The sequence below is a fragment of the Brassica rapa genome, chromosome A10 (assembly GCF_000309985.2).
Source record: "Brassica rapa cultivar Chiifu-401-42 chromosome A10, CAAS_Brap_v3.01, whole genome shotgun sequence".
Taxonomy (NCBI): domain Eukaryota; kingdom Viridiplantae; phylum Streptophyta; class Magnoliopsida; order Brassicales; family Brassicaceae; genus Brassica; species Brassica rapa.
Window position 1 is genome coordinate 16,708,682 of NC_024804.2, and position 26,203 is coordinate 16,734,884.

At 36.0% G+C, this 26,203-nt stretch overlaps 5 protein-coding genes across 6 annotated transcripts; 3 read left to right on the top strand and 2 right to left on the bottom strand.

The window, feature by feature from the left end:
* The first annotated feature begins 121 nt into the window (after positions 1–121).
* On the top strand, positions 122–3,820 carry LOC103846460 (pentatricopeptide repeat-containing protein At5g14770, mitochondrial). The gene is made up of 2 exons (XM_009123386.3): positions 122–3,168; positions 3,252–3,820. Exon 1 carries the CDS (start codon positions 377–379, stop codon positions 3,161–3,163), a length of 2,787 nt encoding a protein of 928 aa, XP_009121634.1. The 5' UTR covers positions 122–376; the 3' UTR covers positions 3,164–3,168; positions 3,252–3,820.
* Positions 3,774–7,261, bottom strand: LOC103846459 (L-aspartate oxidase, chloroplastic). 2 transcript variants are annotated; one of them, XM_009123385.3, is made up of 8 exons: positions 7,006–7,261; positions 6,736–6,878; positions 6,202–6,556; positions 5,884–6,126; positions 5,737–5,793; positions 5,569–5,649; positions 5,010–5,071; positions 3,774–4,938 (listed from the first exon to the last, which is right to left on the bottom strand). In XM_009123385.3, the coding sequence occupies exons 2-8, from the start codon at positions 6,858–6,860 to the stop codon at positions 3,912–3,914; spliced, it is 1,950 nt and encodes a 649-aa protein (XP_009121633.1). In that variant the 5' UTR covers positions 6,861–6,878; positions 7,006–7,261; the 3' UTR covers positions 3,774–3,911. The 2 variants fall into 2 exon arrangements, with proteins under 2 accessions (XP_009121633.1, XP_033137801.1); XM_033281910.1 differs by having other exon boundaries at positions 3,912–4,938; positions 6,995–7,227.
* A 264-nt stretch (positions 7,262–7,525) lies between these two features.
* MYB66 (transcription factor WER) lies at positions 7,526–13,617 on the top strand. The gene is made up of 3 exons (XM_009123388.3): positions 7,526–10,842; positions 11,240–11,369; positions 11,691–13,617. Exons 1-3 carry the CDS (start codon positions 10,701–10,703, stop codon positions 12,010–12,012), a joined length of 594 nt encoding a protein of 197 aa, XP_009121636.1. The 5' UTR covers positions 7,526–10,700; the 3' UTR covers positions 12,013–13,617.
* Positions 13,618–14,808: 1,191 nt separating this feature from the next.
* LOC103846462 lies at positions 14,809–17,898 on the bottom strand. Its single transcript, XM_009123389.3, has one exon. It carries the CDS (start codon positions 15,681–15,683, stop codon positions 14,934–14,936), a length of 750 nt encoding a protein of 249 aa, XP_009121637.1. The 5' UTR covers positions 15,684–17,898; the 3' UTR covers positions 14,809–14,933.
* A 2,983-nt stretch (positions 17,899–20,881) lies between these two features.
* Positions 20,882–26,195, top strand: LOC103846464 (serine/threonine-protein kinase BLUS1). Its single transcript, XM_009123390.3, has 21 exons — positions 20,882–21,206; positions 21,488–21,800; positions 21,938–22,192; positions 22,328–22,452; positions 22,556–22,600; positions 22,706–22,787; positions 22,880–22,948; positions 23,034–23,204; positions 23,295–23,354; positions 23,521–23,589; positions 23,658–23,783; positions 23,880–23,953; positions 24,170–24,433; positions 24,537–24,610; positions 24,682–24,758; positions 24,926–25,048; positions 25,118–25,160; positions 25,291–25,340; positions 25,442–25,503; positions 25,670–25,721; positions 25,872–26,195. The coding sequence occupies exons 2-21, from the start codon at positions 21,642–21,644 to the stop codon at positions 25,911–25,913; spliced, it is 2,022 nt and encodes a 673-aa protein (XP_009121638.2). The 5' UTR covers positions 20,882–21,206; positions 21,488–21,641; the 3' UTR covers positions 25,914–26,195.
* Positions 26,196–26,203: the final 8 nt, after the last annotated feature.

The following is a 26,203-nucleotide window of genomic DNA, read 5'->3' on the forward strand; positions in this document are numbered from 1 at the left end:
AAACATTAAAGCCCAATAAAAGGCCCATCATAAGGCCTGGTAACGGTTTTAGAGTGGTTTAGGACTCCTAAACGGTGCTGTTTTGATTCTCGTCGTCGAGGTTCGAAACTCTTTTTTCTCAGTTGGTAGGGGAAATACAATGAGTCGGAATATTAAAGCCCAATAAAAGGCCCATCTAAAGGCCTCGTAACGGTTTTAGAGTGGTTTAGGACTCCTAAACCGTGCCGTTTTGATTCTCGTCGTCGAGGTTCGAAACTCTTTTTTCTCAGTTGGTAGGGGAAACACAATGAGTCGTCGTCACAAGCCGACGCCATGAGACTTTGCAGGAGTCTCTGGAGAGCTTTGGAGATTTAGATGAACTCCAATCCCTCTGCTGATGATGATAAAGATTTGGAACAATCACACGGGAAAACACAGATTCTTTCTCTCGAAGTCCCGCTCTTTCTCGTCAATCAAACGACCCGATGAGAGCAGCCTCTTGATCTCACCACGCAGATTCAACCCAGCCTCTTACGTCTCTCTATTCCACACTCTCTTCCGTCTCTACTTAAGATGCGGGAGGCTCTACGGTGCAGCGAGGACGCTCTCCGCGATGTGCACCTTCGGGTTCGCTCCCGATTCGCGTCTCTTGAACAGCTTACTACACCAATTCAATCTCAACTGTTTAGTACCTCACCGCAAGGTATCGTTGATTTACAACAAGATGATAACTTTCGGTGTTTCACCTGACGTCTTTGCTACCAATTCGTTGATTCATTCGTTCTGCAAAGTGGGTCGATTGAGATTAGCTGTTAGTTTACTTAGAAGTAGAGTAGTCAGCGTCGATACTGTTACTTACAACACTGTGATTCAAGGCTTATGCCAACACGGTTTGGCTGACGAGGCTTATGGGCTTCTCTCTGAGATGGTGAAGAGAGGTGTACTCCCAGATACTGTTAGCTACAACACTCTGATCAACGGGTTTTGTAAAGTTGGAAACTTTGCTAGAGCTAAGTCATTAGTCGACGAGATCGGTGAACTAAACCTCGTGACTCACACTATACTCATAAGCTCTTACTACAGCCTCCACGCCATTGAAGATGCTTACAAGGATATGGTTATGAGCGGGTTTAACCCGAATGTTGTTACTTTTAGCTCGATTATTAACCGGTTGTGTAAAGACGGGAAAGTGGTGGAAGCGGGGTTGCTGCTGAGGGAAATGGAGGAGATGGGCGTGTATCCGAACCGTGTAACTTATACTACTCTTGTTGATTCGTTGTTTAAAGGGGGATGTTGTGGGGAGGCTTTGGCTCTATACAGTCAGATGGTTGTGCGTGGGGTTCCTGTAGATTTAGTTGTGTATACTGTTTTGATGGATGGATTGTTTAAGGGCGGAGAACGTAGGGAGGGTGAGAAAACGTTTGAGATGCTTTTGGGAGATAATCAAGTTCCGAGTGTGGTTACTTATACGGCTTTGGTTGATGGTTTGTGCAAAGCGGGGGATTTAAGCGGTGCTGAGTCTGTAATAACGCAGATGTTGGAGAAAAGTGTATTTCCGAATGTTGTGACTTACTCTAGTATGATAAATGGCTATGTGAAGAGAGGGATGTTGGAAGAAGCTGTTACTGTGATGAGGAAAATGGAAGATCATAACATTGTGCCGAACTGTTTTACTTATGGTACAGTTATTGATGGCTTGTTTAAGGCAGGGGAACAAGAAGTGGCTATTGAAATGAGCAAGGAGATGAAATTTATTGGGTTGGAGGAAAACCACTACGTACTTGATGCTCTGGTGAATCATTTGAAGAGAAGTGGCGGGGTTAGGGAAGTTAAGGGATTAGTCAAAGACATGGTTTCTAAAGGAGTGACACTGGATCGTATCAACTACACCTCTTTAATTGATGTGTTCTTCAAAGGAGGAGAGGAAGAAGCTGCTCTCGCTTGGGCTGAAGAAATGCAAGAGAAAGGGATGCCGTGGGATGTTGTTTCTTACAACGTCTTGATCAACGGGCTGTTAAAGGTTGGCAGAGTCGGAGCAGACTGGGCCTACAAAGGAATGAGAGACAAAGGTATAGAACCAGATGTCGCTACATTTAACATAATGATGAGTTCACTACGAAAGCAAGGGAATCTCGAAGGCGTCCTCAACCTCTGGGATAAGATGAAAAGCCATGGAGTTAAACCGAGTCTGATGAGTTGCAACATTGTTATTGAAACGCTATGTGAACAGGGTGAGATGGAGTTAGCAATTGACATATTACATCAAATGATGGTTATGGAGATTCATCCTAACATCACAATATACCGAATTTTTCTCGAGGCATCTTCAAAGCATAAAAGAGCAGACGTGATATTCAAAACGCACGAAAAACTCCTGAGCTGTGGAGTTAACCTCAGCAAGCAAGTCTACAATACTCTTATTGCAACTCTGTGCAAGCTAGGTATGACTAAAAAGGCAGCTATGGTGATGGAGGATATGAAAGAGAGAGGCTTTGTTCCTGATACCGTGACGTTCAACGCCCTTATGCAAGGGTACTTTGTTGGCAGTCATATAGGAAAAGCTCTTTCCACATATTACGTTATGTTGGAAGCAGGAACATCCCCCAATATAGCAACCTATAACACTATAATAAGAGGTCTCTCTGACGCTGGGCTAATCAAAGAGGTTGAAAAATGGCTGAGTGAGATGAAGAGCAGAGGCATGCGTCCTGACGATTTTACATACAACGCTTTAATCTCTGGTCAAGCTAAGATGGGGAATAAGAAAGAAAGCATGACGCTATACTGTGAGATGATCGCCAACGGGCTGGTGCCTAGAACCAGCACTTATAATGTGCTAATCAGCGAGTTTGTTAGAGTTGGGAAGATGCCTCAGGCGAGAGAGCTAATGAAGGAGATGGGTAAGAGAAGAGTGAGCCCCAACACTTCGACTTATTGCACTATGATATCTGGTTTGTGCAAGCTTTGCACTCATCCAGAGGTTGAGTGGAATAGAAAAGCAATGTACTTGGCAGAGGCAAAGGGGTTGTTAAAAGAGATGATTGAAGAAAAGGGATATATTCCGTGTGATCAAACTGTTTACTGGATAAGCGCGGCTTTCTCTAAGCCAGGGATGAAGGTTGACGCTGAGAGGTTCTTAAAGGAGTGTTACAAGAGAAAGAATGCTCGTTCCTCAGATTCGTGAAATAGGTAAATTTTGTTTTGTTCTTCTAGTCCTAGTCTCGCTCCAAGATTCAGTTGCAACTATACTCAAATGTTTCATTTTCTCTCAGATATGCAGATTTGGCTCCAAACAGGACATCTACTGTGATTTCACAACTGGGGTTGGTACAGTGCTTCTTCAGATATGTTTCGGTTAAATCAAACTGCACGAGCCATAGCTATTTCCAGAGAACATCCTTTGAATTTCATTGTAGCAAACCTGCATGGCGGCTGCTGAATAGGCAAGACTATTGATCAAGCTGGTTTCTGGATGGAACTAGTGAGTTGTAAAGCGGCATTGAAGAAGAAATCTATGTTTCTTAATGGATTTTGCCTCAATGCAGCTTACTCTGGCCAAACAGGATGACTAAGTTCATGTTTGGTCTTTTAATGGAAGCCATACCAAAGCTTGGAGCTTGGGATTTTCTCAGGAGAAGGATGGAAGCAAGCTTCTGGAATGGTATGAAACTAAGGTTATGGAGTCAGTGAACACAAGACTGTTCTCAATCCTACTCCTTGCTTGGGAAATCTACACTACACTATTGTTTCTTTTTGCTCAGAAAGTCATCAATAAACCATAGCTATATGAATTATCACAATAATTGATATCTCAGATGAATAATTATTTTCATTTGTTTAACAGTGTTGTCAGAATCAGAGATTTTTTTCTTCTGAATCCCAAAATTTTTCAAATAATCAAGAATCATAAAGGATAGGTTTCAAATATAACTTCAAAGAACAGAGGTGCTGCTTATGTTCTGCAGCTGCCTTGAGCTCCAGCTAGCTGTTGTAGGGGAAGACGGGAGAATAATCGTCGGAATACGCTTGCTCTCCTCCACAAAAGGAAAGTCTGTCGTGTAATGCAGACCGCGGCTTTCATGTCTCGCCAACGCGCTGCTCACAACAAGCTTAGCACAACAGAACAAGTTTCTCATCTCACAAGCCTCAAGAGCCACCACCGTCTGCTCCCATCCATGTTCAAACAAGAACGTCTCCCATTTCGCCTCTAACTCCGCGATCTTCCTCTCAGCAGTGTTAAGCCTAGTGGTTGACCTGACGATACCAACGTACTTCCACATCACTCCCTGAAGCTCTCTCCTCACTTCTCTAGTCAACGCTAGTATCTTTGATATAACATCCTCTCCTAGAGATCTAGCTGTGGCAACAACAGGCCTTGTCCACTTCTCCGATGCGCTTACGTCAAGTCTCGTGGACTTCATGAGATCGGTGGAAGGCTGAACAGCGCGTCTAGCGAACACCAGAGCTTCTAAAAGCGAGTTACTAGCGAGCCGGTTGGCCCCGTGGAGACCAGTACACGCCACTTCACCTGCCACAAACAATCCAAGGACATTGGTTTCGCCTTGTAGACCAGCGCGGACGCCTCCACACATGTAATGAGCCGCGGGGACGACGGGGATAGGCTGGCGCGTGATGTCGAGGCCGTGTTTAAGACACTCGGAAGCTATGTTGGGGAAATGAGCGAGGATCTTTTCTCTCGGCTTATGGCTTATGTCGAGCAACACGTACTTCTCTTTACGTTTCTTGAGCTGGTCGTCGATGCTTCTCGCGACCACGTCTCTTGGTGCTAGCTCGGCTCGCTCGTCGTAGGCGGGCATGAACCGCTCCATTGCTAGATTGTAGAGGATGCCGCCGTCTCCTCTCACGGCTTCGGTGATGAGGAAGGCGTTTTCTCTGGCGGTTTGTGGTTTGATGGGAAGACCTTCGTCGGCTAAAGCGGTGGGATGAAACTGCACAAACCTACCAAAAGACAAAACATAAGTTCCATTGTCAACAAGTTTAGTTCAAACTCTTTTAGGTGGTTTACTTACTCCATGTTGGAGATCACAGCTTGAGCTCTATGAGCCATAGCCATGCCATCTCCAGTAGCCACCTATACAACAAAACATAAAGATTGAAATCCATATGTGGACCCATGGTAGTTTCTACAAATCTATTTGTGAACCTAGTCATGGGCATATTATCCGAAACATGGAAATCTAACCAAAAATAATGGATATCCTAATATTCAAAATATAATAAAAATCTTATTTTTTATATATATGCAAATATAATTTATAAATAAAAATATCAAAAGAAACTCGAATTACCCTAATATTTTTTCGGTTTTACGGATTTAACTTGAGTTTTCGAGGATTCTTTATTTTTTTGCTTTAAACCGAACCACCCGAGCTATTTATAATTCGGTTTCACTTCGGGTTTTATAAAAAAATAGAAACCCCAACCCGATCCAGAAAATAATTGGTTTCTAAACGGATCCTAAACACCTTAACCCGAATAACGTGAGCCAACCTGAACCGAAAACCGAAAACCGAATCCCATAAAACACAAAGTTGTTTTGTAACTAAAAGAGTCTAAAGACAATCTTACAAGAGGGTTGGTGGTTGATGGATAGATATGCCCAGCTCCTCCTGAAGCAAGCAATGTCACCTTCGATATAAAACGTACTACCTGAAGAAAACATATCTTTTAGACATTACAATCTAAGCTACAAGGAGACTCTAATCAAAAACCAAAAGAAACAAGATCTTTGATTACCTCATTTGTTTTGATATTCAAAGTGTCAACACCATGACAAACTGTGTCCAAACCATCCTGTTTTACATATTAAAAACTTGATCTGATAAGCCAAATAGAATCAAAGGGAATTTAGATCTTCAAAAAGTGTGTGCAAGTGGATGGAACCTGAGAAGTGAGCAGATCGATTGCAAAATGGTGTTTGAAGACAGATATGTTTGGATCATTAAGCACAGCTTCAAGTAAAGCTCTCTCAATCTCCCTTCCCGTCATATCAGCTGCGTGAACGATCCTACGATGCGAGTGACCACCTTCTCTCGCCAAATGCAAGTTACCATCCTCTCCATGATCAAACGATGCTCCCATCGCAATCAGCTCGCGGATCCTCTCAGGCCCTTCCGTACACACAACCTGAAAAAAAAATAGACATTTCAGGACAATGCATAGATACATACATACATAATCAGCAGCAATAAGAAACTTTACTCTGACGGTTTCTTCATCACAGAGATGAGCACCAGCGACCATAGTGTCCTGCATATGACTTTCCACAGAGTCCAAAGGGCATAACACTGCACTAACACCGCCTTGAGCATAGTTTGTGTTACTCTCGTGAGGCTCGTCTTTGGTGATCACTGCAACAGTGCCTTGCTTTGCAACTTCCAAAGCGTAACGCAGACCAGCGACACCACTGCCGATCACAGTGAAATCATAATACTTCGTTGAAGACGATACTGCCCTGATACTTGTATTAATCTTTGAGCTCTCATTGAAGGTGGAAACAACACGAGAGTAACAACCGCATCTCTCAGCCTTTAGTGCCTTAGATACCCCACTCGACCTATGCACACAAAAGATCATAATACTTCGTTATAAATTTGGAGATTTATTTATATATATGTAAATTCTTTTTTTTTTAAATGGGAGCATAGACCAATGCTTCACTAGCCTATGCTCTAGACTATAGAAAATAAGATTGGATCTTTCATGAGCACATAGATTTGATGTTTTTAGTTATACCAAGAGAGGTCTTTGAATGAATTTGCCCTGAAAGTAAAACCAGAACTCCATGAATCATGCCCCTTGTAACCCTGTCCGGAAAGAAAGAGATCATGAATGTTTCCGACAGAGACATAAGCCGCCATTCCCGACCCTTACAGCTCCTACAACATCATGAAGATTGTTGTCATAAGAACAAAAACAACAAAGATCCTCACTTTATGCATAATTAAGGAACAGAGAGAGAGATAGATCACACAAAATTCGATAATGAACACACGGGAATCTTACGGAGTCACGGGAAGCTGGAGACGATGAAGGCAAGTGTATGGGTGAAATTGGAATCTGGGAATTCAAGTAGATCAAGAGAAGAACGTGACTCGGTCTCGGACTCAAACCAATACAAAAGACACGACCTTTAAGAAGAATGAGTTATGTTTTGTTTTGAAGGAAGAATGAAACGAAACACACAATGTTCGTAGAGGCTTCTGGTCCTTGAAATTCGCGCCTTCCTTTGTCGCCCTTTGTTTTTCGCTTTGGGATCTAATTTTTATTGGCCTTTTCTGATAGATTATGACCAATCAATTAAATAATAAATAATAATAATGCTTTTTCGCCGAATAATAAGAAATCTAACCATTTATGTCCATATATTTTGCCTAAATTGTACTTTTTAATAATAATAAAATTATGCATATGAAGCAAAAAAGGGTATTTTTCGCCGAATGCTTTAATTGGATACATATATTGGTTCTACTATTTACGGTAACCATTTACTGAAAATATTTGTTTTATAAAATTTCTCAACTTTTTTGTACAGAAATGCAAATTAAAGTATAGGAGCCATAGTCATGATTATAAGAAACAAAGTTCTTTGAGGTATAATTATAAAAGACTATGACCAAAGATGCAAGATCTTACTTTATACAGAAATAATATTCTAACAACTTGTGTGGAACTTTTACATGTGTGTTGGTAATGCGTTCACAAAGCATGACCTTGTAAGTTGTAACTAGAATCGTGCAAAAGAGATAATTACTTTTCCATGAGTCATGGCCAATGTGATCTCCAACGGCCATTTATATGCATTGTTTTTGTTTTTATTATAATTTTGAGAAGAAAAAGTGAGAGAATACATAGAATCTTTCTTCTTTTAAATCTTTTGACTATTGTTTTAAATTGATGGTTTAGGAATTTTCCAATATGACAGCTGAATAATAATTATAATAATAATATAAAAAGACCCATAGCAAATTGTAGAGAAATGAAAAGTTGGCATTTGCTTGGCTATTATAAATGCTTTATTACCTCTTGTCTTTTGTTTTTTTCTTACAACACGTTCTTCTTTTATTATTGGGTCGGCTTTGCTTCCTCTCAGGGCCTTTTGTTTTCTTGTAAGACTTCTTTAAGCCTACTGAGCTACTACTGATCTATTACATTTCTTAAAATATCAGTTAGGCATCGAACAGTAACAAATAAGTTAGTGGGGGTTATTGGTTGGTGTATTTTGATGGATTTGAAAATCCAAACTAAATTTAGTGTTATTGGTTTTATGATTTTAAAATATGTATTGAAATCATGTGTTATTCGTTTAATGATTCATAAATTCTAATTCAAATCAAGTGTTATTCGTTTAATGATTCATAAATTCTAATTCAAATCAAGTGTTATTCAATCATATATATTTACTAATATATTTGATTTCATAATGTATTTGAATAGATTTGCATGGATTTCTTAGTGAAAAATACAAATGCCCAAATCCGAAGAAAAACCTCCAGATTTGTAAATACTAATCTGAAAAAATTTGAAAATTTGTATATTTTACTTGGATTTATAAATAATATATAGATTTCGAAATCAATAAAAATATATAAACCAATAACACCTCCTTAAACCCCTTTGAAAATTGGCCCTAATATAACTTTTCTGGCATGGAAATGGGCTTGCCTTTCTCATGGGCCAAATTGCAACCATGATCTTCTCTGAACAAATAAATTGTTCTAAACTACAATACATTTCTTGATAAAAAAAAAAGAAAAAAAAAACTATTCCCTCCGTTCCTAAAAAATCCATATTATAATTTTTCACGCTTATTAATTAAAATTGTATTTTCTAATACATTGTTTTTCCTAATTAATTATTTCCAATAACTTTTAACCAATAAAATTTTATTAAACACAATTGTATTTTTTGAAAAGTACAATTTTTCACTAATTAATATATTGAAAACGTAAAAAATATATTTTTTTGAAACAAATTTTTTTCTAAAAAATGAATCTTTAAGAAACAAAATGAGTACAATACATTTCTCAAATTTTCTCGTCTGTTATAAAATAAAGGCTATCATGATTCTTTGTAACAATTTCTTCTTTATTTTCTTGTTATAACAAACTCGAGACTCGAGCACACATATTTTTTGTTTAAAGACGTTTCGATTATTAGGTTATCCAAAAAAACTCTCATTGCATCTTGAAGTGTCAAAACTCATAGGAATCCTCTTATACTTATTAGATACTTTCTACAACGTATTTATTAGATCTATTTGAAAAATTAAAAGAACACAGATAGTTTTCTTTTTGTGTGTAGAGGTACAGGTAGTTGTTACAACGTAATGTTGCAGATAAACTTTTACTTCTCTTATTGACTCAACTCACAGCGTTAATAATATGCCTAGAATTTTAAATGCGCCAGCTATATCGTTGGCTCTACTTTTCTTTTATAAGAAAAACATGATTTTCACATAATGAAATTTGCTGAGGCACAACGATCAAGATATTTAATTTCATATTTAAATGATAAGAAAGGGAGCTTCTATTCTCTCTTTCTTTCTTGCAACTTAAACTGTTTTTTCTTTTTTCCGTTAATAGTACTAATCCCAAGAGAGTCAAACCATCTTAGCCTAGTCCCTAACTCTCATGTGTACTAGTCTAATACAGAAATATTTATAATTAATTACACTTAATAGTCTAACCCAAGATTCCCGGACGCTGGTCTTAAGGTACAAAAGAAAAATTAATCTATTAGCATTTCATTTTTTATCACAGCATTTCCAGCACTAATATTAGCAAAATACTCAGTAATAAAAACTTTTTTACAAAAATAAGAGAGAGATAGAAACATAGCTCACTTGAGAAACTTCAAAAACTCTATGAAATAGTTTGGAGACATATGTCAATTTATGATTAGTTTATTTTATTTACAAAAAGTTATACAAATATTATATATGCAAATATTAACCCTTTTTTTTTTGAAACACTATATGCAAATATTAACATAAATATATAAAAACCTCTTTTAATTTATTTAGCGCTAGAAAATGTTCTCAGTGTCAAGTTTTTCGACAATAGGTTGCAGCAAGAACCATCAGTCCGTGAGTTTATTTCGTGTTTTGTTATAGCCTAAAACTCTTTTTGGTTCTATTCCGTTTTATAGTGTACGATTTTCATAACCATGGTTCTTTTTTTATGGTAGAGTGTAAAACAATAGTGGTATGTTTTTTTGGTCAGTTAACCAAGTTTTAAAGATTAATTAACAGTAGCCTGACACATGAAACTTCGATGCCGATAGAGCTCTAAGATCAAAGAGGAATCTTTTTAAACATACACGTGATTTTTGTGTCTCCCAAGACCATCTTAGGCGGTCCATGTTTTCATACTATAGTAGAAAAACTTGATTAAGTCATTACACTAATTTGTATCAGTAATTACAGCTTGCATCGCAGAAGTTCGTTATCATTTACAATTATCACCACATGCCAGACACAATCAATACACTATTTAATAAGCCTAGTCATTCGTATATTAATACTATATACGTATATGATGTTAGTAATGAGCTACTCCATTATTTACTACATAAATACTCCACTAGGTTCTGATCTCGTAGTACTATTTAATAAACTCCATCGAATAACTACTCATAGTCTTTTTATTTCTCTCTGTGTATGATCTCTCTCGTCTAACTTCAAAGAAGCAAAAAAAAAAATGAGAAAGAAGGTAAGTAGTGGCGAAGAAGGAAACAATGAGTACAAGAAAGGTTTGTGGACCGTAGAGGAAGACAAGATCCTCATGGATTATGTCAAAGCTCATGGCAAAGGCCATTGGAATCGTATTGCCAAAAAGACAGGTCTCTTCTTACTCTTCCCATCGCTCTCTCTTAACATTTTTGTGTGTTTGGTGGGGGCAAAAGTTGACACCATAAGATTTCTTTTATGACTGGTTTAAAGTTAAGCTTCTATATCTTCTAGGTTTACCTCTTAATATATTGCTTTTATATGTATTTAGATAGCAAGTCCCAAAAGTATAAGCTTGAGTAACATCAAGTGTTCATAGATAGAAACTATTAGATCAAGAAGTCAACTCCACTTGAGTACCTCGTTAGAATGGAACTTTACTGTCCTCAATTGTTTTTACTGTTCATGTGTGATAAACTGATAGTTGATGCTAACTTACGGGTTACTTGTTTGTGTTTTTCTTAACGAATTAAGTTCCTCGTGAGTTGATAAATTGTCTATACAAATTAGGTTTAAAGAGATGTGGAAAGAGTTGTAGATTGAGGTGGATGAACTATCTCAGCCCAAATGTGAAAAGAGGTAATTTCACCGATCAAGAAGAAGATCTTATCATTAGGCTCCACAAGTTGCTTGGCAATAGGTAATATATAACTTCACCAATTATTTTTACTTCAATTTATAGCTGTCTACTCAATTAAACTAACTGTTACGAGAGAAAAAAATATCAGATATAGAAACACTATATGTCAATATCAATGAGATTGTGCTCATTAAAATAATATCTGATAGAATACTATTTATATCATTTCCATCACTATAAATAATCATAAATATTCACGATCTTCCCAAACTTGCTAGGCAACAAATGTATTCATTATCTAAATTTTCATAAAGCCATTCTTATAATATAATTAAAACTAGGGAACTAATATATAGTTGATATATATGCGTGTTTGATTAGGTGGTCTTTGATTGCTAAAAGAGTGCCGGGTCGGACAGACAATCAAGTGAAGAATTACTGGAACACGCATCTTAGTAAGAAACTCGGAATCAAAGATCCCAAAAACAAGCCGAGCAATGGTGATATCGTTTATCAGATCAATCTCACAAATCCTACTGAAACATTAGAAGAAACAAAAATCTCGAATATTAACGACAACGATGAAATTCAAGAAGACCGCCACGGAAGTAACTACCTGAGTTCACTTTGGGTTCATGATGATACGTTTGAACTAAGTACACTCACCAACATGATGGAGTTTCTAGACGGACACTGCTTTTGATGTTTCTTTTTTTCGAATTGGTTTTCTTTTCGTCTTGTTATATTCTTAGCTGATCAAACACTGATACATCAACGATCTTAAGCTAAAAGTTGTTGATGTGGTAGTGTATGATTGGCTAAGTCTTTTAATTAGGTTAACTTTCGTGGGTTATATTATATATATATGCTTGAAACTCGATGAATCAAATATATGTTATGTCTGTTTCTTCCTAAGCAATGTGTTTTGTATTTTCGTGTGTGAAATGTTCATATAAAACTTCTAAATGTGAGTTCAACATATGAAGGAGTAAGGACAATGGCAAGTTATAAGTTCTATCTTATTTATAAAAAAAAAAAAACCATGTGTATATATTATACATTAGGTATGTACTTACTAGCTCGTTTGTTGTCAACTACCATCAAATTTAAACTTATGAAAATAAGTACTCTTATGTAACATTATTATTTGTGTTTCCCAATATATTGATGTTCGTTAAAAATTAAAATGATTTTAATGTACTTAGTAAGTGATGAATTAGACAGAGCCCTTGATTGCCCTGGTGATCTTAATTTAGTATAGCTAGATGTAGTCAGAGAAATGAGAGAAATTATATTGGTCCAAATTTAAGTTCACGCTTCTCTATAAAATTCTATAAATTTCGATGACAGAGGCTGTCCCCATTATTAATAGTTTAATTTATGTTCTTTGTCTTTTGATTTTATTATGTTCTTTGAAAGCTTGTTCCCCACCCTTGCAAGATTTTAATTATACATTCACTTAAATGATGCATGATGCATGAAATAGTAAAATCTAAAAGAGGAGAGTCTTTGATGATCCACAAGGGAACACGTTGGTCATGTACAGCGGAAAATGAATGCTGAAGGTTCCCAAATTTGACCAGGTCGATCTTAATTAACGTAGTTACTATGGCAGCCGTATCTCCATCCTTGACAACGGTTAAAAAAATAACGTACGCAGATTCAATGAAAAATGATTTCATATATTTAAATTTTATAGTTTAATGACTTTCTTAATTTAATGAACATTTATTCTGCTTATTTTAAATATTCAATATTTATTGTTATTTTACAGTGTTATAAATAGAAATATGAACTTAATAAAGAATAAACACAATCCATAGAGTAGGCATGGACATTCAGGGTCCCAATCGGGTTTCGGTTTTATCCATTTGGGTTTTAGTTTTTCGGGTTTATCAAAATTAGTCTCATTCGGGTTATATAAAAGTTTAGTTCGGGACCGGTTCGGGTTCTATCGGGTTCGGGTCGGGGTTAGTAAATCTTCAAAGAACCGGTATAACCCATTGTACTTTCGAGTTCGGGTCCCAGTCGGTTCTTCGGTTTAAAAATACATGATTTGTACATTTTTGTAACTAAAGCATACATGAAATTGGTTCTTCGGATTTAAAAAACATGATTCGTACATATTTCAATACCCAAAACATAAGTAAAATCGATTCAAAAATAAGAAAAAAACATCAAATGTGATCATTCAAAATCAAGCAAAAGATAAACATAGTTAGTGATAGAAAGAAAACCAGATAAATGAAATCATAAAACAAAAACTAAGTTCTCATGAAATAAGAAACATTATTCAATGAAAACAAAACTAAAATCTAAAAACTTCAGGCTTCAACCGCCACATTCTACCATCAACCTTCATGTAATAGATAATTATTTTAAAAGTTTAATAATATCCTAAAGTATTTTGGATACATATTAAGAAGTAAGATCATATTTGATAGAAGTTCTTTCTGTGATTTTAAATGTTTTGGGTTCTATCGGATATCCATTTAGGTTCGGGTTCGAATAATACCCATAACCCAAAATACCAAAAACAAGATCCATTCGGTATTTATGTCGAATTCGGATCAGTTCGGATTCATTTTTATCGGATCGGGTTCGGTTCGGATTTTCAGATTTTCGGATTCAATTTATTTGCCCAGCCCTACTACAAAGCAAAGCAAGCATGGATTATTTTATATAATTCATATAGTCTTTTTAACTTATTTTGTATAAGTCGAATGGATGGAGAAAATGAAGTCTATCTCACATGAAGGTGCATTACAATTATAATTGCAAGTAGCAATTAATCTTGATGGGAGATCTAGAGCAAACATAGAGCTGATGATGAAGATGGTGAAGACAATGAATTATGATGATAAATTGGTTAAAATATGATTAAGAGGAGGGAGTTGCACTGAAAGTTACAACAAAAATGGCCAAACCCAACAGAGGATTTCGCAGCTGCCACCGTTGGAACCAACAAAGCAAATTAATCCACATGCACTGCGAGCGAGTGAGTCTATGACTTATACCACAGTGAAGTTCACCTACATTCGTAAATCCTAATGATCATCTTTTTTGTTTGAATGGATGTAAAATTTATTTGAGTAAAAAAAAACATTGTTACAATAAACAATAAATGTGACTTTGGTATCAAATCTAATAGGAATCAACAGTGTTACTATCCTAAACCTCTTGCCACAAACCAGGTCGCCATCTAGCCTTGATATTTGATGCAGTTCATTTTTTGGAGAGTTGAGATCTTGTTCTGTACATTCCTGTCAATGTATTGAATCATTTGCGAGGCAGCATTGTGATCAATTTATACATATTCATATCTAGACATGTATTACTGGGTTATAGATTTATAGGAACATCTCACTCACAGTACCATCATATACACACTAAAACGGCCTAGCCCAATAAGGCACAATTTTTAACCCTCGTCATGGAGCGAGCCCGCTTTGCATGATGGTTAGTTTAGTTCCCTCTCTTTCTTTGAAAGTCGTACACGTGACAGGAAAAAGACATTTGTATTCAAAAGAAAATAATAGCACAAAAAAGGTTTTTACATGGCCACAAAACGAAAACAAATATTGAAGCAAGGAGCTATTTGTAAATTTACTAATTACAATTATTTTATCGACTGAGTCTACTCATTCCGGCGAAAACGCCGATCAAATCCTGCCTGTAAGGTAAATAAGTCTTTCTTCTCATATTCACTTCCCCAGTATTAGTATACTTATTCGACGTCGTTTTGTTTCTCCCTCTTACTGCTGGTGAGCTGTTCCCGCTCGGCGAAACTAAAGACCCACTTCCTCTGCCGTCGCTGTGACTTCTCCTCAGAAGATCCTTGAAACGACATCGTTTAGGCTCGCTCGTGGTCGAAACAGCTCCGTCGCTGTGGCTTCTCCTTAAAAGATCCTTAATACGGCACCGTTTCGGTGCGCTCGAAGTTTTACTCTTGGAGCTATCAACTCTCGCCGGAGATCGGGTCGGGCTCCAGAAACAGTTGTATCCTCTCGGGGAAAGATCCTCCGAGTCTGAAGACTCGGAAGATGAAGGCGACTGAGACGGCGAGGATATAGACTGATCAAGCATCCATCCACCACCGTAGAAAAGATCCTTCGAGGTGACTCCATCCGCTGCCACGTCATCGTCTTCTTCCTCCTTGTGTGAGCTATCGAAAGATTTCGTCTCCGTCGTCGTTGGGAAGTGGAAGAAGTTCTCTTCGTGTAACGGTAATGTTTCGAACTCGAACTCAGCGGTGTCGTCGCCGTAAGACTCACGGACAACTCTAACGGCGGCTTCGACGATCTCACCGTCACCGGAGACATAAAAACTGAAGCTAGGGCTAAAGGACTCCGTAGAATATGAAAAATCTTGCATTGTTCTGTCTTCTTGGCTATCTGTAATGTCTTCTGTATTCCACTTGGACTTGCTGTGTGTGTGTGTGTATATATATATATATGTATCAATGTATGTGAAGAAGGTGCCTTCGTATGTGTGTGCGTATAGATGTGGATGTGTTGGCTTTACTTGAGCAACAAGAGGAGGCAGCTTTGACAAGGAACCGTGATCTATTTCTTTGTATTTTTTTAAGGATAATTTATATCGTTTATTAATATAATCATCGAGTTTTCAGGGAATGTTACGTCAAGGCTGACGAAAAACGTGAAAATTAGTTTTTTTTTTTTTTTGCAAATGATTTTATGATTGCTTAAATTATGTTTTTGTTCATATCTTTCAAAAACTTAGGAAGATTTTAAAGTTTATAATTTTGATTGCTTATTCGGTTGATAAAGATTTTATGATTAAAACTTCGATTTGCGCTGCTTCTAGATTGTTTATACTTTGTAGAGATACTTTATCCGAAAATATATATATTGATTATGAATAAGGTATACCGGTTTATCAATAACGGTTGCGTTAAAATATATATTCACAACTACTTTGCAAGTATAGCCGAATTGTAAAAGTATTTTTTATGGACCTTCCATACCACTATGAATTTATGATATGCATTCTTTTTTTTTTTTTTAACTCAACATCAACTTATCATTAGCCAAATGTTTTGATACAAACAATTGTGACCACAATGCCTCAAGAGGCTTTAACCACAATGTGATATATGGAAGTAGATGTAGCATCATCTAAGATCACTTATTTGGATCCTACATTGCCTCATCTAACTACCTATCACTTTGACCACCATGGAAACAAATTCACTTTACCAAAATGGTGAAAATGAACTGTCCCTTAAACCACTAATTACACGAGCATTGACTAAAACTGAAAACTAGACTTAACAGATGAATTCCAAACTAAGACCTTGCTGGAGATCACCACTTAATTGACATTCAGAACTTGGATCATACCAACTCAACGCCAAGGCGCATACTTCACCCTCAAGTCCCGTCCAGATATCAGTCGTACTCCAGCCTTATTATATGGATTCCAAGCCAAAAGAACCACATAATGAGAAGATACCTTAGTTGCAGATTTCTTTTCAAACACAGAAACGGGTTCCCCACCAAACTGGTGCGTAAACTGCCACACAAGACCTTCCATCACGAGTTCCTAGTCTTGACTCCAAAACCGAGCCGCCGGAACAGAGCGAAACAACATCTCCAAGAGCATGAGTTTCAGTTCTTCCGGAATGAAGAAAAGACGGGTTCAGATGTCGAATCCAACCGGAGCTCATCCACTAACGCCTGCGAAAGAACACTGAAGCTCGGAGGAGAGCGACGACGGCACATATTAGACATCTACGGAGGTACACGGAGCGACAAGGGGAAAATAGCTCCATCCAAAATCCAACCCTAAAAGCCGACCTCCGATAACGACACCTTCCTGACTCAACTCGCTGTGACTCCAGAAACTCGGAAACCGCACTACACGGCCAGATCTGAGATCTGAAGAGCCGAAGAAGCCAGAGTTCACACGCATCTCGCTGAGGGGAAGGGACGTTAACGAAGGCAAAAGGAAAAGGAGAAAAAAGAAGGTAAAGGGTGACTCTCCGGCGACGACACAGCGACAACGCCGCCGGAGAAACGCGGCGGGTTAGGGTTTCTACTGACTCTCTCTCTCTTTATCGTATTTAATTTGTTGATGTATTTATGATATGCATTCTTGTGTTGACCAAGTTGGGCATAAAAACACAAACATTTATTGGTCCACTTGTTAATATTAATCTCTTCAAAGAGCATCATTATTGAACATTACATTGGCATGTTCTCGAACACACATATTTTTTTTTTTTTTTATGTTTTGAGATCTTTCATCCAAAACTCCAAATATGTTTTCTCCGTTTTATAATACAAAACTGGTACCTGACTTAATTATTTGTTTTACTAATAATGACATTTTATAAATTAATACAGCTTTTATGCAGTTTTAATTTTAACCCTATACGTAATGTAATAATAAATTACATATATAATAATTTTAGTTTGTAAAAAGTGTGAAGAAAATATAAAATTACATTTAACAAAAGGAATGAAGTTTGTTCACAAGTTTTTTTTCCAACAAATCTAAGCATAAATTTAATATTTTTAAAACATGTTAACTAAGCATAAAATATATGAAAACTGTATTGATTGTTTATAGGGGCTCTTGTTTATATATACCCTCATATTTATGTTCTATACTATTATTTGCGAAGTAAATTTTTGGAATCAAGCTCTCACATTAAAAGTTAGAGCGGTTAATATCTATAATACTCTTAATAAATTTTATATATAATTAATTATATAATCAAAAACGAATTTTATTAATAATATTAACTTTTTTTAAAATAAGATAATTCGTATATATTGTGTTGTTATCTTAAACATATTTTTTAATTATAAAATATAAAACAATTATAATAAATTCAGTGGTTAAAGTCAATGTTATCTTTAATAGATTTTAATTAACTATACTATTGTTTGCGAAGTAAATTTTTGGAATCAAACTCTCACATTAAAAGTTAGAGCGGTTAATATCTATAATACCCTTAATGAATTTTATATATAATTAATTATATAATCAAAAACTAATTTTTATTAATAATATTAACTTTTTTAAAAACAAGATAATTCATATATATTGTGTTGTTATCTTAAAACATATTTTCAATTATAAAATATAAAACAATTATAATAAATTCAGTGGTTAAAGTCAATGTTATCTTTAATAAATTTTAATTAAACATATATATTTAATTAGATTTTTGTCATATATATATGTTTGATTTATTTTTTTTTAAAACATAAATAATAATTTATTATGCTGGTTTTTGAATTAATAAAAAATAAACTAATAAATATTTGTAAAACGATTAACTCCGCATATGCGGGCAAGACACCTAGTTGCCTTTTAATATGCTAAGCATTCATTAATATAAAGTGTGTGAACAATATTTTAGATATATTTAGCCAACAAACAATATCACAGATATTGTTGTCTATTTTATATTTTCCCGTTTTATTTTGTCAACATCATCTGTGAGTTGTAATAAAGCTTTTTAACCCGACTTAAAAGTATAAATATAATTTTCCCCGTAATTGGGCAAGAGTATTTTCAGTTGTTACATAAATGAAATAATGGGAAATAATTCTAGTGAGAGCAATTTCCATCCAATCAAGAGGCAGGTTGACCCCAGCAGCACCTCCTCCTGAAGCAATCATCTCTTCGCCAGCCCGATAATAAATATAATTTTCTTAATTTAGAATATCGGTACCATCTTTGAGTATAGAACGATAAACAGAACCGAAAACTCGGTTTAGTACCCGGTAATCTTCTACAGTTAATCCAAGCTAAGAGTTCTTGAAAATTTGAAAGTATAATTCGATCTTCTTCTCCATTTTACAGTAACTCAAAGATTCCAGAGCCTTAATATTTACTATGATAAGCTTGGACCATTTATTTATTTGTTTTAAAAATCTGATATTCTGTCCAAAACTTAAAATGTTTCATGAATGCAAACGAAATTTATTCAAATTGTTTTCAATCACACATAAATATACAATCTATCGTATATTTTAGAATTGAAAAAAATTGACATGTGTTGTTAGCTGGTTTTCTTAAAATCCAAAAAAATATGTCACTGTTATTTTGAAACTTTTGGAATCAATAAATATTTATTCATTTATATTTTTTTAAATCAATTTTATAGCTAAAATTCGCCTCAACGTTATTTTAGTAAAAAATGATAAAATTGGAGTTCCCACATTTTACATTTTATCAGAACCGGGTGGATTACTTCCCGGTTCTCATGTGATATCTATACTATTAAAGCAGAATCCCTACTAGGATTCTGCTATTAGTTTTTGAGTTATTTACGTATAAATAAATAAATAACCTAAAATCTAGCTTAAAGAAAGATTTAATCAATATATTTAAATGTCACCAACCGTAAATAAATCAATGATTATATCTTTGGCCATTAATGACCTGATTCTACCGAATCTATAGTTGTTACTATAAACAAGGATTTCATAACAATACATAGGTAAGAATATTTTTGATGTTCATTATTATTGAATGAATATGTTTGGGCACTAACATCTAAAATAATTATATCCTCATATTCTTATTTAAAAATGATTATAGCACAAAATTTTAAATTATTTAAAAAATGATTAAAACACGTTTATATTATATAATATGTCAGCAAACCCGGTATATATAGATGCATATATTTGGTATTGATTTTTGTTAAAAACGGTTTCTATATAAACCCAAATAAACATTTAAATATTCTAGGAGAAAAACTAAACATATAATCTTATATTATTATTAAATAAATAAAACACATAATCTTATATATCTTAATCAGGATCCGTTTGGTTTTGATTTGAGTCTATTCGGATTTCAGATTTTTAGGTTTATAGATTTAAACCCTATTCTAAACATTACGGGTTTGGTTTGGGTATCCATTTAAATTATGTAAACAATTGAAAAATTAAAATGTACCTTAAATTCTAAAAACCCGAAACTTAAATAATATAAAACATATAAATTTAAATAATGTAAACGTAAATATATAAAATTAAAATAAAACTGGATTTATTTGGAAATTATGATGGAAAACAAGTTTTTAGATATTTCCGGTGTTTTGAGCATTTTATGGTTCCCGAAATATTTTGTTCGAGTCGGGTTTGAATCTGGTTCTTCCTATATTAAATTGTATACCCAATCATGTATTAATCAATTTTGGTTTAAGTTCGGTACTACTTTTCGGATCGGGTTTGATTCAGTTCTTTGGGTCCTGATATGTTGCCCAGCTCTATTATTTATGACAAAAAAAAATTATAAAAATAAAATTTGACCAAAGCAAGACATAGACGATGTATTACTCCGTTTTAGTTTTTAACTTTTAAAATAATCTAAAACAAATGAGAGACATGCCAACGCTTATTTAAATAAAACTTAAAATATATAACTTTAGATAGAAATTATAGTTTATAATAAACTAAGTTTTGTAAACAAAATAATCCCGCGCTTTCAAAGCGCGGATCAAAATCTAGTAATTAGTTAAATTCAAACTAATTTTGTGATCTGAGTAAAAATTGATCCAAAACCGGTACACAACTTAACCAGCGAAAACGGGTTTTCGTAACCGTTTCTCTTAGCTTTTCCTCGAGATTCTTTCTGCTAAGCGGAAACCCGACGACAGAGAAGCAACAACACCAGAGGAGGAGAGAAGCGAAGTCCACAACGAAGACGAGAAAGCGAGAGAGATTCTAACCTCTCTCTCTCGTTCCACGATTTCAAATAATCTCTTCTCATTAGCAGATCGATCGCAAATCATCAATCTCCACCACCGCCGTAATTGACGACGCTGACTACGCCTTCCTTTGTTTTCTGCGTGATAGGAGGATCATCAAGTCAGCTTAAGCTACGCCTCCTCCGTTGACTTGACTTCAGGTCAGCGCTGTTTCTTCTCCTTCTCCCAGATTTGTTTTTATCTCGAATTCGTTTCGATAATGGTAAAAGAGTTATCGATTTTCTCTTTATTTATCTTTTCCATGATTGTGGAGCTTAGATTTCTCAAATCCGATTAAGAGATATGGTGATAACCAATTGTGTGGTGTAGAAATTACGAAAACGCGTCAGAGGTTTTTGTAGATCGAGACGACGACGACGACGACGACCTTAATCATTTTGTAGTTTCTGAGTTGTTCTTTCGAATTGCATTTGCTGCGCAGATAAATATCTTGGTGGTAGAATGACATTGTTGATATCTCTGCTGCGTTGAAGAAGTGTAAGAAGATGCTGGCGAATTGGAAGTCGAATTATTTTGAAGGTTACTAGGTGTATAGCATATGCTTTTTTTGTTTTTAAGAAGATAACAAAATAATTATGTCAGAGAAAAAGTTTCCTCTCAATGCGAAAGACTATAAGCTACAAGAAGAAATTGGAGATGGTGTCAGTGCCACTGTGCACAAAGCTTTGTGCATACCGCTTAACGAGGTCGTTGCTATCAAGGTTCTTGATCTTGAAAAGTGCAACAACGATCTGGTAAGCACTCTGATTCCATTCTTATTCTAACATATGAAAGAACGGTTCTACCCAAAGCTTAAGCTAGATGTAAAGAATTAGATTCAGTTGTGAGCATCGCGGATTGTCTTTGTTAACCTGAATGAATTTTTTTGTAGGATGGGATCCGGAGAGAGGTGCAAACAATGAGCTTGATCAACCATCCGAATGTGTTGCAAGCACATTGCTCATTTACCGCTGGGCACCAGCTATGGGTTGTGATGCCTTACATGGCGGGAGGATCCTGTCTCCATATAATAAAGTCTTCTTATCAAGACGGATTTGAGGAACCTGTTATTGCTACTTTACTCCGTGAGACTCTGAGAGCTCTTGTGTATCTTCATGCTCATGGACATATCCATAGGGATGTGAAGGTAGGTGGTTGCAGCTTTTCTACTTTAGTGTAGGGCTTTCCTTATTTATCTCTTTATAGTCATCATCCCGTTAGTTGTATGTTACTGAGATGAAGGTATTATCGTTTTTACTAATATGTATGGCTTCCTTTGCAGGCTGGAAATATACTACTGGACTCTAATGGTGTCGTTAAGCTAGCAGACTTTGGAGTATCAGCTTGCATGTTCGATACAGGAGATAGACAACGTTCCAGAAATACATTCGTTGGGACTCCATGCTGGTAACCTTTTTTCAACTTCACTAATTCCATGTTCTGTAGGTATCTAGGTATATGGGGATACATCTTAGACTTAATTTCTGATTTTATGCTTGTTTCTGTATAGGATGGCTCCTGAAGTCATGCAGCAGCTACATGGATATGATTTTAAGTAAGTTAATACTCTATAAATTATAAGCTCTGCATTTACGCTAAATCATTGTTTCCCACCGTAATACTCAGGTTTATTGACTGATACATTTCTTCCCTGTCACAGAGCAGATGTATGGTCATTTGGAATAACAGCACTTGAACTGGCTCATGGTCATGCCCCATTTTCCAAGTATCCGCCAATGAAAGTAAGTTATAATGATTCCATTTGGCTTGTTATTCTTCCTTGCTCTCTGGTACTCAGTTCATGTGTTACTGTTGTGTTAATAATCACTGGTAGGTTTTGCTGATGACCTTACAAAATGCACCTCCCGGACTTGACTACGAGAGAGACAAAAGATTTTCAAAAGTGCGTGAGTGGTGACAGTTTTTATTTGCTATCGTTCTAGTTTCTTGTGTTTCTTTCCACCTTACTGGTTGCTTGCCCTTAACAGGCATTTAAAGAGATGGTGGGTACATGCCTAGTGAAGGACCCAAAGAAGCGCCCAACTTCAGAAAAGCTTTTAAAGCACCCTTTCTTCAAACAAGCTCGCCCACCTGATTACTTGGCTAAAACAATTCTCAATGGTCTTCCTCCATTAGGTGAACGTTATAGAACGATAAAGGTCTGACGCATCCCTTGATCTTATTCAGTCTTTTGCTAGCAAGAAAATTTTCTGGAAAAGCTTGATTGATATGTGAATTTTTCCTTTCAGTCAAAGGAAGCTGATCTGTTGATGCAAAACAAGTCTGAGTACGAAGCACACCTATCACAGGCAAGTATTAGGAAACAAAAATTTCCCCTATCTGTTGAGATTATTCTGTATAATGTCGTTAAGATGCTATTGTTTAGCACGAGAAGTGAAAACATCTTCTGGTAGGCGAGTGTGATTGTGTGTTTTAATTATGCACATCTTACTCAGACTTCCTATTTCTCTGCAGCAAGAATACATAAGGGGAATAAGCGCTTGGAATTTCAATCTCGAGGACCTAAAGAGTCAGGCTGCCCTTGTAAGTCTAGCACCTTTCTAGCCAATTTAATTATACAAGGCAAGGGACTAATTTTTCTGCCCTTGTAGATTTCAGATGATGATAGTTCACATGCTGAAGAGCCTGATTTCAACAGAAAGCAATGTGAAAGGCAGGATGAATCTGCTCTTTCCCCTGAAAGGGCTAGCAGCTCAGAAACAACTCCCAGTCAGGATGTATTATTTGAAACGATTCTCTATACTTTTAAGTTTGATCCTCTGCCGCACGATGTCAACTCAACATGTATTTCCTTGTCGTCTTCTTCTTTTCAGGACGAATTAAACGATATACAAGATTTGGAGAGTTCTTTCGCCTCGTTTCCAATCAAACCTCTTCAAGCACTGAAGTACTTCCTGTTCTCTAAATTTATACTAGCTTCTATAGATACGGATTTTATCCAATCGAACTCTAGGCACTGGCACACAAGATGTGTTTTCATTTAGTATAGCAGTTTGATAATTGTACTCCATAAGTATCCCTTCTGTTTAGTAATCCATAGCTACAACGTTTCTAAACTTTGAAACGAAGGATTAAACTTTATTCTACCTGTCCCATGATGCAGAGGGTGCTTTGATGTCGGCGAAGACGAGGATAATGCAACTACTCCTGATTGGAAAGATGCTAGCCTAATGAGTTCTGGACAACAGCATTTAACAAAGGCTTCTTCTATTGGATCTCTGGCCCACACCACGAAAGAAGAGGACACTGCAGCACAAAATTCTTATTTACCACGTCATGTCATTTCTGAACAAAAAAAATATTCGAGTGGTTCACTTATACCAGAGAGTACTTACTCTCCAAAAAGAATCTCAATGGAAGCTGACAGGTTAGCATCCTCAAAACTTATCTTGACATGCGTCATTGACTTTGAAGCTCTTATTATTGAGTGGTGAGTTAATGTTAAAGCCACTTGACTTACTTCTGTATAGGGAGTTTCAACTGCGTAGATATCAGAGCGAGCGGAGCTACAGCGGATCATTGCAGCGCACCAAGAGAGATACTGGTAATCAACCGCTCATTATAAGTGTACATGTAATTCTTGTATAGTCTTCAATTGGGATACAATTTATGCAGTGGACGAGATGTCAGATTCCCCGCATGTGGAGCACAAGGGACGATTTAAGGTCACATCAGCAGATCTCAGTCCTAAGGTATGACAACTACCATAGTCTATAAACTTTATATGCTTATTCATCTATGTTGAAGCTCTTATGGTCTTTAAACAAAGTGGTAGAAACATAAAAGAGCTATGTGTGAAATAATTGATTTTTCTTTATGAAAACTGAAAATTTGTTTCCGTTTTGGGTACAATTACTAGGGATCTACAAACTCTACATTCACACCGTTTAGCAGCGGTGGTTCAAGCAGCCCGAGCTCCCTCACGACCGCATCAATCCTCCCATCAGTTCAGTCGATGTTGCAGCACAACACCATGCAACGGGTAAAATTTCAAAACTATAAGGAAAATCACTTTTACAGTCGTTAGTTTAAAATACTCTCGTCTTGGCAGGAAGAGATATTGAGAGTACTAAAACACCTGGAGCAAACCTCTGGTATTACAATCCTCTTCATCTATAGATTTATATTTATTTTCTCTAGGATCTTATCTCTCCTCTCCTTTTTTGTTGAAGAATTCAACATAAATGTTCTGAGTTGTTTTTTTTTTATTTATCAAATTCGTAGTTAAGCAGCAACCTGGATCACCAGAGACAAGCGTCGATGAGCTACTGCAGGTAAACAAATAAGTTACAAACAACATAAACGCTTTCAAATATGCCATCAAATTAAATCATATTCATATCAACTCGAATTTGACATCATATTTATCATGTAGATGACGCCTGCAACTGCACGGGAGAGAGAGCTTCAGACCCAACTCATGCTAATGCAACAAAGGTATATATATAATACATCTATGTCCTAGTACTAATCATGAAGTTGTTATGAAATGTCTCAAGGTGATTCTATGTCCTAACCATCGTGACCAAAACTTAAACACGTCTTATACTTAACATGAGCATTGAATTACTTTTGTTTTCTTTTCATCTTTGATTGTTAAAAGCTTTTTGAGCCTAACAGAAGAAGTAAAGAAATTGAAGCAGAGAAATGGGCAGGTTTGTCTTCTCACGTTTTCTAGAGAGACTCCCACATTAAATTATATATTGATTTCAGATCATGAGTTAACTTCAGTCGCTCTCATTAGCTCTTGAGATAAAATCATATACATATTTTCCCCACTAAATCGAAATCTATATTCTATGCAGGTAGAGAATCAGTTAAACGCATTAACGCAGAGAAACGATTGAGTCTCGTTAAGTCATGAAGACAACAAAACACAAGCTCAGGGATGAAACTGGGGATATCTCGAGTCAAAACCCCAAAGTCCCTTTTCAAGACGAAGAAGAAAGAGAGATTTGTGTGTTTATATTTATATATTTATTGGGTGTAATTTATTTGACAGGTTAAATATTATGCGACAGCCACTACTACTACAATGTTTGTCTTGGCGTTGTCCTTTGACAGCCTATGTTTGGTTTATGATGTGCTATATACTTACATCGTTTGTATTATTATATGTTCTTTGTTTATTCATATT